The sequence below is a fragment of the Camelus dromedarius genome, chromosome 13 (assembly GCF_036321535.1).
Source record: "Camelus dromedarius isolate mCamDro1 chromosome 13, mCamDro1.pat, whole genome shotgun sequence".
In the NCBI taxonomy this organism is placed as follows: domain Eukaryota; kingdom Metazoa; phylum Chordata; class Mammalia; order Artiodactyla; family Camelidae; genus Camelus; species Camelus dromedarius.
In genome coordinates this window covers 12,209,284-12,227,329 of record NC_087448.1, presented here as the reverse complement: position 1 = coordinate 12,227,329, position 18,046 = coordinate 12,209,284, and the positions used below count along the sequence as shown (strand labels likewise).

Genomic DNA, 18,046 nt, shown 5'->3' with positions numbered 1-18,046 from the left:
CACAGTCCACACGTGCTGCTGTACTTCTCGCAGCCGAAGAAGGTAAGCTCACAGGGAGAGGGCTTTTGGAAGCTTGAACATCGTTTTCTCTGAACTTGACTCCAAGTGCCTTTCTCCTTTGCTGATTCTGCTTTGCATTTTCTTGCTGTGATAAATCACAGCCATGACTCTGAGTCCTGAGTCCTCTTAGTGAGTCATCAAACCTGGGGGTGGCCTGGGGGCCCCTGACACAGCCCTATACTTGTCAACCTATGTGAATATGGCAGCAAATAACACGCTGGGTGGCAGGGTGCCCTGCGTGTGCCACCCCATCTGTAAGGCAGAAAAGATTTCTGTTGGAACATTTTCATGTCTGCTTATACCAGTGAAAATGCAAACACTCACCAGATCGATCGTTTTGGCTCTCTGTTTGGATTCATCGTCACACCAGGTTTCACACCACAGCCAGTCTTGAGGAAGAGACTTTATGGCAACTTGGTAAATCATGTAATTGGGAAGATCCTACAGAAAAAAAAAGTGATTTAAACATAGAGGTGCCGAAATTACAGTCAGAGTGAAAGGCGGTGATGGTGTCATTTAGATTATAAACAGACCCTTAAAAAATATTCAAATCTGAGATACGCCTATATTTTTAAGCTTTAAATCATTATTTTGACCCAATCACTCTGTGTCATGAATGAACCTGTGCACTGAAACTAAGCCCACACCTGCCCGGGACCTCCCCTCCCACCCCTCCGCATCCCCTCTCTGTCTGCCTCGAAACACCAGGACTAGGCACTCCCATCACGCCTCCGGTTACTGTTCATGCGGTCACCACCACACTCCCCAGATTCTGAGGTGACTTTTCACTTCCCCATTGGGGAACTATGTTCACTGAATACTTCCTTATTTCTGCATACTCAGGGCTTGCTTTCTTTTTTGGGGGGAGGGGTAATTAGGCTTATTTATCTATTTATTTATAATGGAGGTACTGGCATTGAGAGGAGAAAGAGCCAGAGATAAAGATTTGGGAATTACTGGCAGACAGCTGGAAATTAAAACCCTGAATGTAAGTAAGAATGACAATAGAGTGGGTACAGAATGGGAAGGGGGCCACGGGCAGAAACAGAGGATAGCAAGGTTTAAATGAGAGACAGAAAAGGAGCAGTTCTCAAATTACTGTGGGAAAGTCGCGGACATCAGCGAGGGACCAGGAAGAACTGGTGTTATCAAAGCCAAGGGAGTTTCAAGAAAGGAGAGGACAAAACCACTCCTGTTGAAAAAACGCAAATGAAAAGCAGTGGGACGCGTTCACTGGGTAAGACGCCGCCACGCTGACGGCGGTGGGAAGTGTTCAGTGGACTGGCGGGTACGGGCGCTGCAGAAGGACCCCCCCCCCCCACAAGCGCGGCGACGCAGATCCGGGGCGGGGGGGGTGGGCCCGCGGACGGCGCTGGTCTGCTTGACACGCGAGTCCTTCCCCTGGTCACCCGCGGGCAGCCCGGCGCCTCACAGGCTTCACTTGTGTGTGAGACTGAGGGCTCCTTAAGAAGAACCCACCGGGAGCTGCACTAAGAATGACAGAAACGCAGCATTCACAGTCTACGTCTGGAAGGCTACTGGGGCTTACTGAGGACTCTAAGTCTGTTTTCCACTAACTGGCAATCCTGAAAGGACGCTGCGTGCGCGCACACGCATACTTGGAGTTCTCCCAATTTTCAAGAATGACTTCTAAAATAAATCAGCCCTTCACCAGTGTGGACTTGAATCAATCATTAGTATCTTGACCTATGATTTTCCATTTGCTTGATTTTCAAAGGGCCTCAACTACATTGTCTAGACCCTCTGTGACCTCTCTTCCCTCCTTCCCCCTCATGCTGTTCGCGCCCCCTCTTCCATTCCTCAGACGGACAGCCGCCTCCCCCCATCCCCGAGCGGGGACTGCTGCGGCGGGTCTTCTGTCTGCGTGAGGTTCCCACAAATACCTGCGTGGTCGGCTCCTGAGCCTCCGTCTGAACGTCGCCTTCACAGGGACAGACGGCCACTCCAATTTGTAGCAGCAAACCCTAGCCCCTCTTCCCCATTCTGAATTCTGTCATGTTTTCCTGTTTTATTTTTTCTCCAATGCACTCATTACCTTTAAATATTGTTCACTTATTTATTTAGTTATTTTCCGACTAGAATGAAAGCACCATGCACTAAGGGTCTCGGTTGTGTTTTCTGATGGCCCAGGGTTTGGGAGAACATCCTGACACACAGCAAGTAATTCAGCGGACGCCTGCTGAGTGAGTGGACAAGCAAGCATGGTTCTAGTAAGAACCTACATTCTTTATTCCTGGAAAGAGGGAACAGTGAGAATTGGGGGCTGCAGGTCTTCTGCATCTGCTTAAACTGTGAAAATGAGGACATTAGTGGGATATAATAATGAGGAAATTAGGGGGAAATGAGAAATAAAGTATCTGTGAGTAAAAACAAGATGTAAGGCCGTAGCCAGGTAGGGCACAGAATGGAGGGAGTTTGTTTTGAAGATCAGAGAGAAAGAGGAAGAAAGAGGAAGAGGGAGGGAGGGAGACACGTTAAATGACCGTGGAAAGTGAGACAGGGTGTACGGCGGAAAGAAGAGATTTAAGGATGGAAAAGTGAAGGTCAAACACAATTGGTTCTGAGAATGTTGGGCTTGAAGTGAAAAAGCATGTAAGTTAAAATATCCACTATGAAATTGTATGAAGGGAAGGAAGAAGCTGAAAATGTAAGATTTCAAAGTTTATAAGCAGGCAGTTGGAGCAGTCTATGTCTATGTACTAAAAATTATTCTATGAATGTTTTACTTACCTGATCGAGGTTTGAAAGACTATGTGGATCTTTACTGAGAGTTTGGTACTGGCCCCGGAGTCTGTCACCTGCTGCAATTCTCCTGAATTTCTTGAGATCTACTACGTATAAGGCACTGCAAAAAAAAGGAACACTCCTTGACAGCCTATGCTGTTTGTGTTTCTACTTTCCTCCAGTTACTGCCTACAGCCACAGTATTAACTTTAGATCACTTTAGATAAGTCTAATCATAATGAATCCTTTCATAACCTCCTCCCAGTGTCTAATACTGTTTCCAGGGTGTCACCTCAAGTTCTTCTAAGATCTCCTGAAACTCACGGCACTGCAAAACAGTAACAGCTGTAAAGACAGTATCTTCATCTTGCTCTGCGACAAACCAAGTTTAAATCTTCTTTAGTACTTAGGAACATAGAGTCGAGCCATATTACTTATGTTTAACTTCTAGCTCAGCTGTGTACTAACAGCAGAAGCCTGGGCCAGGTACATAAATGCTGTGTGCCTTGGTTTCCACATCTGTAAGATAGTGATGGTAATGATCTCAAAAGGTTGTCACAGAGATTTTATGAGTTAATGTATGTAAAGTCTTATAAGAGTGACTGGCATGCAATAAGCACTATATAATTGGTTGCCACTATGGTATAATTTCCAAGAAAACTGAATATTGTGATTCAGTAAGTTATTTATTTACTAAAAGGTAAGAATATGAATTTTCTTACCTGATATGGTATTTCCTTCTTAAAAGATGTGATGCCCAGTATCCTCTTTTCCAGAAACGATACCCATCCATTTCCTTGCGGCTGTCACAGAAGGGCGTGTACCCATAAGGAGCTCCACCCAGATCAAAGTCTCGAAGTTCTCTTAGGTCATGTCTCACAATCTGAATAATCAGAATAGTTTCTTTGATGAAGATCATAAATATGAGCCCTTTTTAAGTGACTCTCAAGTAATCATTACCTTGTTGTAGAAAGACAGAGAACTGAGTTTCCCCACAGTTCTTTCATGTTGCACAAGTTTACCAAGTTTCTAGTTTTTTCCTCTTGTCCTTACAGATTAAAAGAAACCTGTAATTTACATACCTAGTCTGTATGACAGTGGACTTACTCACTAATAAGAACAGCTTGTTGTATCATTTTTAATCAAGGTTTTTAAATATTGTTTTCAAAATGGAAGTAGAGTTGATGTACAGTATTATGTAAGTACAATATAGTGACTCAATTTTAAAGGTCATACTCCATTTATAGTTATTATAAAACATTGACTATATTCCTCATATTGTACAATATATTCCTGTAGCTTAGCTTATACCTAATAGTTTGTACAGCTTACGCCTCTCCCTTGTAACACCCCTCCCCCCTCCTCTTCCCCACTGCTAACCCTGAGCTTGTTCTCTATGTCTGTGAGCCTGCTTTTTTGTTATATTCACTAGTTTGTTGTATTTTTTAGTTTCCACATATAAGTGATACTATACAGTATTCGCTTTTCTCTGACTTATTTCACTTAGCATGATGCCTTCCAAGTCCATCTATGTTACTACAGATGGCAAAATTTTGTTCTTTTTTATGACTGAGTAGCATTCCATTGTATGTATATATATACTACCACATCTTCCCTATTCATTCATCTGTTGATGGACACTTCGGTTGCTTCCATATCTTGGCAACTGTAAATAATGCTGCTATGAATATTGGGGTGCATGTATTTTTGAATTAGTTTTTTTTTTCCCCAGATACATACCAGGAGGGAATTGCTGGGTCATATGGTAGTTCTATTTTTAGTTTTTTGAGAAACCTTTATACTATTTTCCACAGTGGCTGCATCAACTTACATTCCCACCAAGAGAATAGGAAGGTTCCCTTTTATCCACATCCTCACCAACATGTTATTTGTATTCTTTTTGACGATAGCCATTCTGACAGGTATGAGGTGATATCTCACTGTGGTTTTGATTTGTAATCAAGGTATTATAACAAAATATATTTTGGGAAGGAATTAAATATATAAGTACGTAGCTCTTAACTTCTGAAGGTATAGATTAATAATTTAAAATCTTCTTTATGATATAGCTCCATTATTGTGTATTGGCAAATATTAGTTTGAATCATAAAGAAAAATCTCCTGATTATTCTCCATGGCTTCAATGAAGTAACATTAGTATGCTTCATTGCTTAATAGACTCTAGCCTGCTGCAAAATATTACTATGTATATTGAGAGAAATAAGTTTTATGTTAGATGGTATGTTTGGCAATATTTACTTCATTACACATAGGTCTACAACCTTAGTTTTTAATTATAATGATTCATATGTATCAATTTGGAAAATACACAATTTAAAATACAAATTATAAAATAGGATTTGAAAATATATTTTTGGTCCTAAATATAAACACTAACTTGTACATTTAATTTATATGACATTTATATTCACATATTACTATTCTTAGAAATTCTGTATATTAAAATTTTTTTTTTTTTACCATTAATGATTACAAAGGCATGCAAGGAGGGAAGGGGAGAGTCATAAACATTTTTGGATATATAAATTTTAACTATAAATTTTTTGGCCAAATTTAGGGCTTTTTCTTTAGGTGGCAGAATGATGGCTAAGTGCCAGAGACCCAGAGCAGCTGAAGGCGGAGGAAAGAGAGGATGTGTGTGATTACTAACTTTCCAGCAAGAAGAAACAGTTCATTTTAAACAAGTTTCAGCTCATTCAAATCATATAACTCTTTTTATTATGACTAACACAAGTATTTGTTTAATTACCAAAATACAAAAAAAAAAAAAAAAAGAAAAAAACCCCACCACCCTACTACTTCAGAGGAAAAACTGCCGTGTCCTAAGGAATAAATGGCACTTCTGGCAACACCTTTGATTTTTCCCTGGAACGCTGATGCTTTTCTTTTAAAAGACACTTTGCTTATATGTCACAATCATGTCATGCTTACGTAGCATGGCAGCAAAGACAGTAATAAACAGCAGCAATATAAACTGAGTCCCTCTACTCAGAAATGTACACAAGTTCACGCATTCCTGAAAACAACCGTTATCTCATTACCTGGTCAGCATCAACAAAAATGATTTTGTCCACTGCAAGAGGGAAGAGGACGTCAAGGAAGAGAATCTTATAACCCCAGATAATCCTCTGCTTTTCTGTCTGCTGATGAAGCCATCGGGGCCACCTGTACTGGACTAGTTCATACTGGAATCCATACTCCTTGGCCATGTGAGGGATCACCTCCTAAAATGCACACAGAAATCAAAGAACACGTTCACGGAACAGAGAGTAGTTTTTGTTTTAGAGAAAAAAATTAACATTTCAAAAGTTAGAGTTTACTATAAATTGTTACAAATGAACTGGTAAAATGTCTAAGTAGTACTTCTACAACTTACACCTCTTAATCAGAAATAGGAAAACGCTGACAAATATAAAAACACAACTGCACGTAAAACTATATAAAGACATCAAAAACAGGTACAGTATGTTAATTAGCAAACTATTAACCAAGATAATTGTTCCCCTACTTTTACTACTAGTGTTTGACCTGAGAAAACTTGATGATAGAAAGAAAAGCCTCTGCATCTGGATCATCTGTGTATCAGACACTGTGACCATGGCAACATGTCATTTGGTCAGAGATACGAAGATGAAAAGGGTGTACAGAGAACACAAAATGAGTTGTAAACTGATAAATCAGATTCTCTGTATCAGTTCCATGTTTGAGATTTATGACTACTTAATTCAAGGATTAAAAATGCAAAGTAGTTACAGTAGTATGAATATTTGACATTTGATTCAGTGTCTTACAGGCTTAGAGTATCTTACTCTGTTTAAACCAGAGCAGTTGGTTCAAGAGCCCAACGACTGAGAGGGATGATGGAAAAGGAGGGGTAAAGACAGCACCTGCACTTGTCTCCTCAGTTCTCACCTGCAGCTAGGTGCTGGTTTTATGTCTCCCTGCTTTTGTAAGAACAGTGTAGATTTAAATTATGTTCCTTACTGTAAGCACCGGTTTTATCTGTGAGTTGCAAAATGGTGAAATTATGGCTAGGACAGTTGCTGAGAATCATTGCTTCTGTTTCAAATTTTTTTAAAAAAAATTAGGAGAAATGAGAAAAACCTTCTTATTCAACAAATATGTATTAAAAAATATTCGCTGAGCAAGCACTTTGTGCCGGGCACTATTCTGAGCTCTAAAGATAAAGCAGTGAAACAAAACATAAAATCATGGCCCTCATGAGGCTTACATTTTAGAGAAAATAAACAAAATTAGTTATCTATAGAAGATGGTGCTATGGAGAAAAATAAAAATGGGAGGGAAACAGAGTGAAAGATCAGAAGGGACTGTCAGTTCATACAGAGCAGCAGGAAAGGATTGTTCCCAGAGCAGGTAATGCTCAGCGACGATCTGACGGGAGACAGGAGGTATGCTTTTTTTTAAAACTGAAGGGAAAGGATCTAGGGTGCTAGTAATTTCTGTTTCTATAACTGGCTGCTGGTTATAAGGTGTTTTAAGTTTGTAAAAATTCAAAGTTGCACATTTACAATTTGTGTACACTGTATTTCACTGAAAAAATTTTTTAAAGATAAAAATTTTGAGGGAGAAGAACCAATTACAAAAAGGGAAATATTATTTCAGACATAGTGTTACTTTTGGCCACGTAGTAGAACCAGACTTCCATCCACACATAGCACTATGTTTCTAGCGAATGATGTAATTTCCTGTTAAGAGAACCTTCAGACTGTGTCACCTCAATTTACGCAGAGTAAAATCCCTCTATGCAGTGTTGGATAACATGTTAGAATTTTAGTAACAAACTAGTAAGACTCCTTGTCTGTATCTGTGGTTTCTTTTTTCAGTTTTCAAATGCGTACAGGAGGCAGCGCTCTTGGTGGTGGTGGGGGCAGAGGGGCTGCTACTTAAGGGTTAAGCACCCGGGCTTTGAGGTCAGGATGCTTGGGTTCATATCTCAGCTACTGATTAGCTGTTTGATCCAGGCCTGTCCCATAAGGGACAAATCTTACTCAAAGAATGGTTGTGCCCTTTGCCCGTGGCTCCTGGGAAGTAACTGCTACCCCCGGAATGTCCTGCTTGATAAGAACGTCTTTATTTACTGGGGGACCTAGGCCACACCAGATAATCTGTGCAAACAATGGGATTTATGATGGAGACCTTGGGCCACAAGACACCAGCTCCAGCTCTGAAGGGGCTAGTGGCTAAGGGCAGCCACGGCGGCCGTCAGGTGGGTCTCTGTGGCCAGCCTCCAAAACAAACTCTGGACACCAAAGTTTGAGTGAGCTCCCTCACTGGCAACACGCCACGTGTACTGTCACAGTCTTGCTGGGAGAGCTCAGCTCTGGCCACACGGCTCCACTGGGAGAGGACAACTGGAAGCCCCGGGTCTGGTCACTCCGGGACCCTGCCCTATGAGTCTCTTTGCTGATTTTAACCTGCATCCTTTTGCTGTCATAAACTATAACTGTGAGTACAACTGCTTTTCTGAGTTCTGTGAGCTCTTCTGGTGAGTTACTGAGCTTCAGGGTGGTCTTGGATACCTCCCAACTGTGCAGGCCAGTTACGTAACTTCTGAGTCTTGGTTTTCTGGGAACAGGACTTTATGAAGAGCAACTGAGTAACGTAGGTAAAGTACTTAGCACGCTGCCTGGCAATACTAGGGAACAGAGCATGGCTGGCTGTTTTTATTTCTGCCTTCACCACTGGTTTTGGTCTAGAGAGAGAACACCTTTGAACTGCTGTTGAGTGAGACCCTAACTTGCCTGGAATTTGATTAATAGGAAGAAACAGGGCACATTCTGTGGCAGGAGTAAAGGGTAACAGATGTTGGCCATTGGAAAACTTCTAAATATAAAATGCCGCAGACACTTACCGTACTGCCCACATTACCACAGCAACTGAGGAGCTGCACGTGACACAAGAACCTCACTCTTCTGGGTACTATCCACTGATTTTCTATGGTGCAGTTTTCGTATTTTTAGAGACTACTGTTCCTTTCTTTGTAAAAATGTGACAGAATCTAATTCTTTTAATTGACAATCTGCACATATTTTTCATTGCCAAATTTTATTTAATTATTCATTATCATGAAAACCTACTGAGTTTACTTCAAAACAAAGCATCTCCTACTGTCCTTTTAATTACCTCTTTAAATAGAAGTTGCACAGAATTTTTCTTAAGCTAGATAAAAAAATAACGAATACCAAAGTTTTAAATTGATTAAATACAGTACTTTGAGTAAATATACATTTCAAAAGACTCACTCTCAAAAGAGAAATGTTACATAAACTTACAATTATATAAAGAATTTACTATTCAAATATTAGCCACTCTATAAAAAAATTAATGTACTTACTTTAAACGTCGGTGAGAGATAATTTTTAAGAAACCAGAACTTCACTGGTGTTTTGGTGTTACGTAAAACAGAAAGCATCATAATTCTGGATAAGAGAACAATAAATTCAATAAATTAACATTAATAGGAGTTCATCCTACTTCTCTTAAGGCTTTTAAATGTTTAAAGATATTAATTAGGAGTTTCTCACTATGAATTATGGAGAAACAGAGTGAAGTATCTTCAGATATCATGGCTGCACATCAGTTATGTGATGCGTAAGAATAATGTGTATATATGTATACCTGATACATATTAACTGATTGCTTTTTGTTTGTTCCACCTAACAAGAGAAGGAAGGTAGTCTGAAACAGTCTTGTTTAACTAAACTAGAATCTAATTTTGGTTCTATTACTGTGTCATTAATAGCAGGTGTGTGCACTTCGAAGGGCTGAGCAACTGTCTATATTGATACATTCGCTGGGCAGGTCACTTGTTTTGCTATCCCGCATCCCTGAATCAGAGAAGACAGGGATATATCTAAAGTACCATTTTAAAATGTCAACACATTTAAAATTCAAACATTTTTGAGGCATTTTCTGTAATCCTTCTATATAAACAGTTAAAGAAAATAGCCCTTTGTGTTTGTTAATACTGCCTTCCTCCTCTCAGCCCTCTCCTTTTTACAGAACAAAGGAGGATTTCTTCACTAGAAAAGGAAAATTTACTATATAATTTTTTCTCACTTATCATCCTACTACAAAATTTGTCCATTTTCTAACCTTAAAGGACACCAACATTTCAAATCAAACTCATGAAATTTTATTGTATTTAGAAAATATACTTCCCTCATAATTTTAGGTAAAAAAAAAAGCAAGTGCAAAGCAGTATGTACTTTGTTACTATTTAGGTAAAAGGGAGTTAAAAATATATATCTGCTTGTCTATACATATCTTTGGCAGGATATGAAAATAATAAAATTGGTTTCTTGTGGGGAAGTAACTGGGTATCAAGGAAACAGGTGGGAGATTTTTTTCCACTGTAATTTCTTTTATTCTTTTGAACTTTAAAAATTTCTTTGGGCTACATAAATGTGTTACTTTTCAAACCATTAGATTAAAAAATATACCTACCTTAAAAAGCGTTCATATAAATGGCCAGAAGCAACTGAAAAGATGTTTAGAACGTCTGTTTCTTGAGTGTCTCTTTTTGTATGCAACCTCCTTGTGAAACTTGGAATAAAAAAGAATGATCAACAGTTTAATATACATCTGCAGACTTTACATACCTACATAAAATAAATTTGATAAGAAATAAAAATAGGGATGCTTTTCATAATGAATTACATTGTAAACAAATACTTATCCTAAAAATTATAAATTTTTTATATTTAAACACGTGACAATTTGAAGTTTTATGATTTTTAAAAATGTACAGCACAGAATGCAATTATATTAATTACATTGTTTCTAGGTTAGTGAGGCAGTATCTCTGAATCTCTGTGAATTACAAGAGTTGCTTTAAGAACACAGAATGAGTGGTAACACACCATGGCTATGTCTCATGTAAATAGGCCAACAGTGAGGGAAGAAACAGAACATGAAGTATTAACTGTGGCGATTTCTCATATGTGGTGACAGCGTAGATCCTTGAGTGCTGTGACATGGAGTCCCCAGGATAAAATGTTATAAAAGGCACCAGCAGTTTAGAGCTCCTCTGGTGAGGAAGTCTCCATTCCACGCAGGCTACAGAGATTTCTGTACCGTGGGTGCCCCTCCACGAGGAATAAGACAACACCAGGGAGCCATGTCCGCACATTGGTTTCTATCACAAAAGCTTCATCTGGGCCCAGCTGTCACTGTCACCAATTTCTGGACCCAGACCAGACTTTGATATGCCCCATCTCATACACAAAAGTGACTGAATCTTTTATCTGGGATATTTATAATGTATCATTTCTTCTTTTTCCTATTTAAAATTTTTATTTAAATAAAAATCTCATTTTTATATACACAGATATTTAGAATGACTAAAATTTGGAAAGCTAAATAATTCACAATCAACATGGAATATATTCTGCCAAATAGGAATTGTTATACAGAGATATTTTTCACAACTATTTTCACTGTAATCCCCTAAATAAGAAAAATACACAGTCGACTCAGGGAGGAAAAGAATCACTCTAAGTTAGGATTAAAAACAAGACAAAAGAAGTGAGAACACTGTAATGTACAAAATATTCATGTATCTGGAGGAGCTACCATTCCCTAAACTTACCTGCTCTCTCTTCCTAATGAAGCATTATTTGGTTTTGGTTTCTCATCTGTAGAGTAAGTGGCAATGCCGTAGTTTAACAGTTACCTTTATTCCTTTCAGTCTGTACCGTCTGGTTCTGATGGAAGGTCATGGGCAGACAGACACTCTTTAACATGCCCAGGCTCTGTTTCATCATCCCCTGTCAAACATACCTACTCTCCAAATCATCTCAAAGTGAGTGAATCTGAGCCTTTCTCAGTCAGTAACCAGTTCAACCCTGGCACATCTTGGAACAGTAACATGATTCTCACTAAGTAAGGGGTCAGCTATAGAGAGAGACCTAAACTGGGCAAAATCCAAAATGATGAGAATCCAGAGTGTGGTTGGCGTAACAAAATCTGCCTAAAGTTTCTATTTCTTATCCTTGATAAAAATGATCAATAGTTCTCCATCATAGTTCAAATTAACTTCAGATCTCTAAAATGGACTTTCAGAGCCTCTATAATCCAGATCTACAGCAGACCTTTTTTTATTTTGCCCACTTAACACCCTTTACACTTCTAGTCACAATAACCTGGTACTGTGGGCGAGTGGGCGGATAACCATCCCTCCTCTAATTTCATTCTCCAAAGTTCCGGTGGGGCGGGCCTTCTCCCTAGCGCCAGAGGCAGGCACGTGACCCAAGCTTAGGCGATTAGAGTCACAGGGGTCAGTCCAGTCTGGCATATGGGGCTATAGCTGGACCAACGAGTCAGCCTTGGAACTTGGCTGGTACTATTTGGAAAGAGGCAATTTCCTCCCACTGGAGATGGCAAGTTTTTTCCTTGTAAAAGTTTGTCTGAAAATGAAGGAGGCAGAAATAATAGAACTAGGAGGTGGAGAAAGAATTTCTGGACCACATCACCGGAATGCCCAAAGTCAGCTCTACCCTGGACTCTTTAGGTATGTGAGCCAATATACGCACGTGCGTGCGTGCGTGCATGTACTCCTTCTAAATTGAATATAGGTCCCAGTCTAACTTAGAGATTCCCCATTATAGTCAATATCCCAGCCAACCTGGGCTGCTTCCTGCTCCTTGAGGAATATACCCAATCTTTCTGACTTCACATAACCTGGTACGCTCATTCTGTTTCCTGTCCACCCTTTAGAACACGCTTCTCCAAAGAGTCTTTTCTGAGGTTCCCCCTAACTGGATATAGCCTTTCTCTCCTTTGGTTTGAACAGCACTTTATGTTCAGCTGTCTTACAGCTCCAGTTTGCTATCTTGTATTATGAACGTTTATGTATTTGCGTTATCCCTTCTAGAGAAGATCTGTGCTTGGCTTCAAAGTTTACCATCTGCAGGGCATCCATGTACCAGACTCCTGGTGAATTTATAGTTACATGTTCAAATATTCATTAGTAATTACCTTTTAATGGAATCCCACATTCCTTTTTTTTTTTCTTCATTTTTACTGGAAAGGATATCTTCCTTAATTTTGTCTGGCTTTTTTTGCACCTAGATAGCATGGTTAAAGAAAAACTTTAGAATTTTGTAGCTTTAAATATTATGCTGCGTAGTTAGAAATATATTAGGTAAGGTTATGGTCACAAATCTAAGATAGTTATAGTAAATAAAGCCAAGAAAGATCTTAGTATATTATAGACACAATCTAGTTTCAACTATCAGTTCAACCTCTTGTTTTTAGTTCTTCTGGTGGTTACCTCCATACTCCTGAATAATGTTCTTAAACTTGTAATTGCTAAATTTTCAGCTTGGAATGTTACTGACTATTTATCTGGACATTATTCATTCGTGGTAATGAAAGGCGAGTAGCTTATTTATGCCATCCCTCCCACCCCCTTTGTCAGGGAAGGTTTCAGTAATACTATTTTTATCATTAGTTCTCCTGAGTATTTTCGTAACTTGAAATAATATTTAAATCTATTTTTTTATTCCAACAAATTCAACAGTTTCTCTTGCATACCCGATTACAAAGATACTAACATCTACCTTCTCCCTCTGCCTCCCAGCTTGTTAGCTAAACCTTTACTGTAGCATTGTAAATGTAGGCCATATTTAGTTTGGTAAACATAATTACACCTTTGCACTGTGCTATTTTTATTCTGCAACTTGAAAATCAGCAAAAAGTGCTCATTGTGACAACGTAAACACCACTCCCTGAAGAGTCTGAAAGGCTACCACCGCTGCCTTCCCCCCGCAGGTTACGACGACGTGCCCACCGTGCTGCTCCTGGGAGGCTCTCCCCGTTACACACGCATTCTGCTTTCTCACATTTCACCAAGAGAGAAGTATTTTTTTTCTTGGAATTTTACTGATTTTTTTCTTGTGGTGAGATATGTTTCTTCTTTGCCACGTACCTAATATTTTCCAGCTTATTATTCAAGTTACTTAGCTGTCTGGAACTCTTGTCTTCTTGAAGGCATTCTTCTTGGAGCTTAGCAATTCACTGCCTGTCCCTCTCAAGCTTTCTTCGTATTAGAGTTCTGATTAATTTCACCACTTCCTGCAATACCTGTTTTCCTCTCTCCTGCTATTCATCTTCATTGTGCTGACAAACACCTTCAAGAAGGGGTATGAAAAATAATTTTTCTAATTTGCACGCTTCAGAGAATAACTTCATTTTGCCTTCATATTTGATTAAGAATTTGCCTAAAGAATCCTAGGTTCAAAATAATCTTCTTCAAAACATTAAAATCTTTGTTTTGCTGTCTTGAAAATAAAGTGTCTGATGCTAGTGTTAGTGTCATTCTATTGCAGTGACCTGCCTTTTCTCCCTGATTTTTTTTTTGACAGGTTGAGGACCCCTTTAATTCCAAAAATTCATTCACCTAAGAAAGTACATCAGAAAATCTCTGCAAAAAGTTTTCTCCCTGGATCTTATGGGCCATTTTTATTAGATTGATTCTAATTTGTGGACCCTCTGACGTAAACGTTTTTATCCTTATTTGTGGGAAACTTTCCTTCCTCTATTTTCTGTTTTTCCTTTCTGGAATTCCTAATCGTGGGCCACTGGGGTTCATGGGCTGATCTTTTAGGTTGTCTATCTCTTCTCCTTTTTCCCTGTCCTTTGGCGTAATTCTGAGAGGAGGATGGTGAGGAGATAAAACTGTGTCATTAGAAGACAACTGAAGGACCCAGGTATGATTAGGCTGTAGAATGTTTGCTTCAGGTAGGGCGTGACTGTTACCCTCAAAGACTTGATGGCTTTGGTGAAAGAGTTAGATGTGCTCTATACCAGGGATGAACAGGTCAAATTAGAGCCAATACAGAGAGTGAAAAAATTCAGTTCAAGAAAAAGAAACAATTTTTCAGTGGTCAAAATTCCTCAAGTATAAAATACCCCATTCTCCCAGTGGAAACAGTACTTTTCTGTCCTGTTTGCAGGGCTGGGATAAAGCTAGCTGGAATGCTGGTCTTAAAGGGCTTGAGTCTACTTAGTAACTTAAGTGGCTGGTCTGGGTTTGTGGGGTTTTTCATCTGGAATGGCCAGAAGCAAAAGCGCCAAGGACAGAGTATAAGTTATTACTGAGAAAGGAAGCCAAGGTCAAACAGGAAAAAGTATCAAAGATGAGTGTGAGCGACACGTATAACTGATCACAGGATAAACAGCAGGGCTGACAAGGAACAGCTTATGATGTGGGATGCAGGGTAGAATTTGATGACTTGGTCATTCAGGGTCTCTGCAGTACATAACGAGAGGGCTTTGACAGCCTGCTGGTACTAGACCACAGAGATTCTGACTTACATGGGTGTTTCCTAGTTATCTTTGGATACTGGTTTCTCCTTTCCTGCACTGCAGACAGAGACATACTCTATATGATTTCCTTTTTCTGAAATCTGTTGAAACTTTCAATTAAATGTAGACTAATTTTTATTAATGTTTTCTGTGTGTTTGAAAGACTGTTCACTGTGTTACTGGGTATTGTGTTCTACATACATCCATTAGGTCAAGATTTATAACCACACTGCTCAAATCCTTATTGAGCTTTTGGTCTGCTTGCTGTATCAAGTACTGAGGGACGAATGTTAAAAATATCCTGGAATATTAGAGAATTGTCAGTTTCTCTTGGTAATTCTATTTCTATTATACATATAAAGCAACCTTCTTTATCTTTAGTAACGCTGTCTTGACGTCTGATCTCTCTGATGTCAGCACAGACACCCAGGCTTCCGTTAGGTCAGTATCAGCCTTGTATACTTCTGCCTCACTTGTATTTTATTTTCATCCTCATCCTGAAGCAGTTTTCTTACGTATTAGTGTCCTTTCTTGCAAGCACACAGTTGTAATTTTTAAAAAATCCAGTCTGATAATCTTTTGTCTTTGAATTGGAACATGTATTTTACGTTTAATATAATTGGATTAAATTCTAGCCTACGATTTTGCACTTCCTCTATGGCCCATATGTTCTGCTTTCTTTCTTTCTTAGTCCATTTATATTAATTTGTTTCACTCCATTTTCCTCTTTACTAATTATGACATTATGCCTTGTTTTATTGTTTTAGTGGTCATCTCAGAAATTTAAAACATTCAGATTTGCCCTAAAGTCTAAAAGTAGCCATAATTCTTGCCCTGGTCAATATAAGAACTTTCTGTGTTATTGCCAACACCCCTATTTATCTTATGGTTTAAATGCTACTGTCGTTTTTAAATTCTACATATTTTAAAAATCCTTGTAAGACAGTATTACTATTGTTTCACCTATTCACTGTTCATAGATTTGTCCACGTAGTTGCAGTTTTCTTTTCTCTTCATTCTTTTTTTTAAACTCAGATCTTCCATTTGAGATGTTTTTTCTGCCTAAAATACATCTTTTAGAATTTCCTACAGCGTGAGTGTGCTAGTGGCAAATTCAGTTTTTTGATTTGTCTGAAAATACTTTGTTTTATGTTTCTTCTTGAAAGATACCTTCCAGGGTAAATTATTTGAGGTTGACATTCCTTTTTTCTTTCAGAGCTTTTAAATATCATTCTAGTATCTTATGGCTTTCCATACTGCTGAGAAATCCATTGTTCAGGCTAACTGTAGCTCTTTGAAGGTCATTTTTCTTTTTTCCTCTGGTTACTTTCAAGATTTCTCTTTGTCTTTTGCTTTCTGCAGTTTTATTAACAAGAACCTAGGTGTGAATTTCCTCTTAATTATCTTGCTTAGGAATCACTGGACTTCCTGAATATGCAAATTGGTACCTTTCATCAACCATGAGAATTCTCAGCCATTACTGCCTCAAATATTACCTGTACCTCATTCTGTCTTTCATCGCCTTCTGGAACTCTATTTAAAACAATTTTATTTACTAAATACTCATAAAGTACTTTATACAGCTAAATTATCCTTATAGCAGACACTTAAGGAGGGTTCCATTATTAACTCAATTTTACAGACGAGGAAAATGAGGTGGAAGGAGGTTACGCAATCTGCTCAAGGGCACACAGCTAGTGAACGGCAGAGCCAGGTTTAAATGCAATCCTGGTATCTTAGATTTCTCACTGTGCTCTCTATGCCTTTCATACTTCTCTACTGTCCTTTCTTCTTTATTAATGTCCCTGTTGCATTCGGGATACTCCTGTTCTATCTTCCAAGTCACTAACACTCTCTTCAGGCCTGTTAAAGTCATCCACTGAATTCTTCGGTCATTGTATTGCTCAGTTTTAGAAGCTGTACTTAAAATAAAAAAATCAGATATGCACTTTTTATAGTTCTTTATAACCTGCAATTGTTTTCAAGTTTATCTTTTATTTCTTTAAACAATGCAAGTAGTTAATAAGTCTGTGTTAGTAATTCTAACATATGGAGTGTTTGCGTGTCTGCTTTCTGTTATTTACTATTTCTGCTGGTTTTCTTTGCATATAGTAATACAAAGTATTTGGATATAGTAATCTTATTCCATAGATATATGGATGTTTCCGCCAGAGGCCTGTACAATCTTATCAATCTGGGACTATTTTAGTGCAAAATTCAGGGTTCCCTCGATTACTGAGGTGAGACAAATTTGGGCTAATGACCGTGTGGTACATACACTTTGCTATGGTTCATCCTTACCCTGAAGCTATGGCCAGAAAGGGTCTTCTACTGGATTACCTATTTTATGTGGGTCCAGGGTTTTAGTATCTGTCCCCAGCACCCTGCAAATTAAATAAAAATGATAGTTCAAGTGTACCAGGATGGACAGATGTTCTCAGGAAAACAGCAGCTTTCTTGGGACAAGAGAAGCTTCTGTGCTTGCTTCTTCACTAGGCTCTCATTTTCCTTTTAATTTTGTTCTTGTGTTTCCTTACTATCATTATTGTTAGCTCATTTTTGCTTTTAAGATTTTTTAAAAAACATTTAACCCAATATTTTTGATTGATTTTAAGTATGTGGGTTGGTTCAAAAGAACTAAACTTTCCATCTTAAATGCTCCTTTTCTGTTTTTTTTGCTTTTGTTTTTGTAAAGGAAAGAAACATCACTTTTTTTCCTTTTGAAAGGGCTAATTTTCACCCATGTTCCTGATCTCATCTCTAAAGCCTAATTTAGAACATTATTTGGCTACAAATACAGTAGATACATCATAACTTAAACAAATCATTTCTATTCTTCTATCTTCAGGCTCTCTGCTTTCCCTTTATGAACTTAATCCTTCTCTTCCTT

At 38.5% G+C, this 18,046-nt stretch overlaps 1 protein-coding gene across 1 annotated transcript in view; it reads right to left on the bottom strand.

The window, feature by feature from the left end:
• The window catches only part of UGGT2 (UDP-glucose glycoprotein glucosyltransferase 2), a 137,774-nt gene that overhangs the window by 5,284 nt on the left and 114,444 nt on the right, over nt 1–18,046 (bottom strand). The window contains exons 31-37 of the mRNA XM_031466220.2: nt 12,826–12,914; nt 10,294–10,392; nt 9,182–9,266; nt 5,868–6,050; nt 3,528–3,688; nt 2,812–2,926; nt 385–501 (exon numbers count right to left, since the gene is read on the bottom strand). Coding sequence (XP_031322080.2) covers nt 385–501; nt 2,812–2,926; nt 3,528–3,688; nt 5,868–6,050; nt 9,182–9,266; nt 10,294–10,392; nt 12,826–12,914 — 849 coding nt within the window. The remainder of the gene's footprint in view (nt 1–384; nt 502–2,811; nt 2,927–3,527; nt 3,689–5,867; nt 6,051–9,181; nt 9,267–10,293; nt 10,393–12,825; nt 12,915–18,046) is intronic.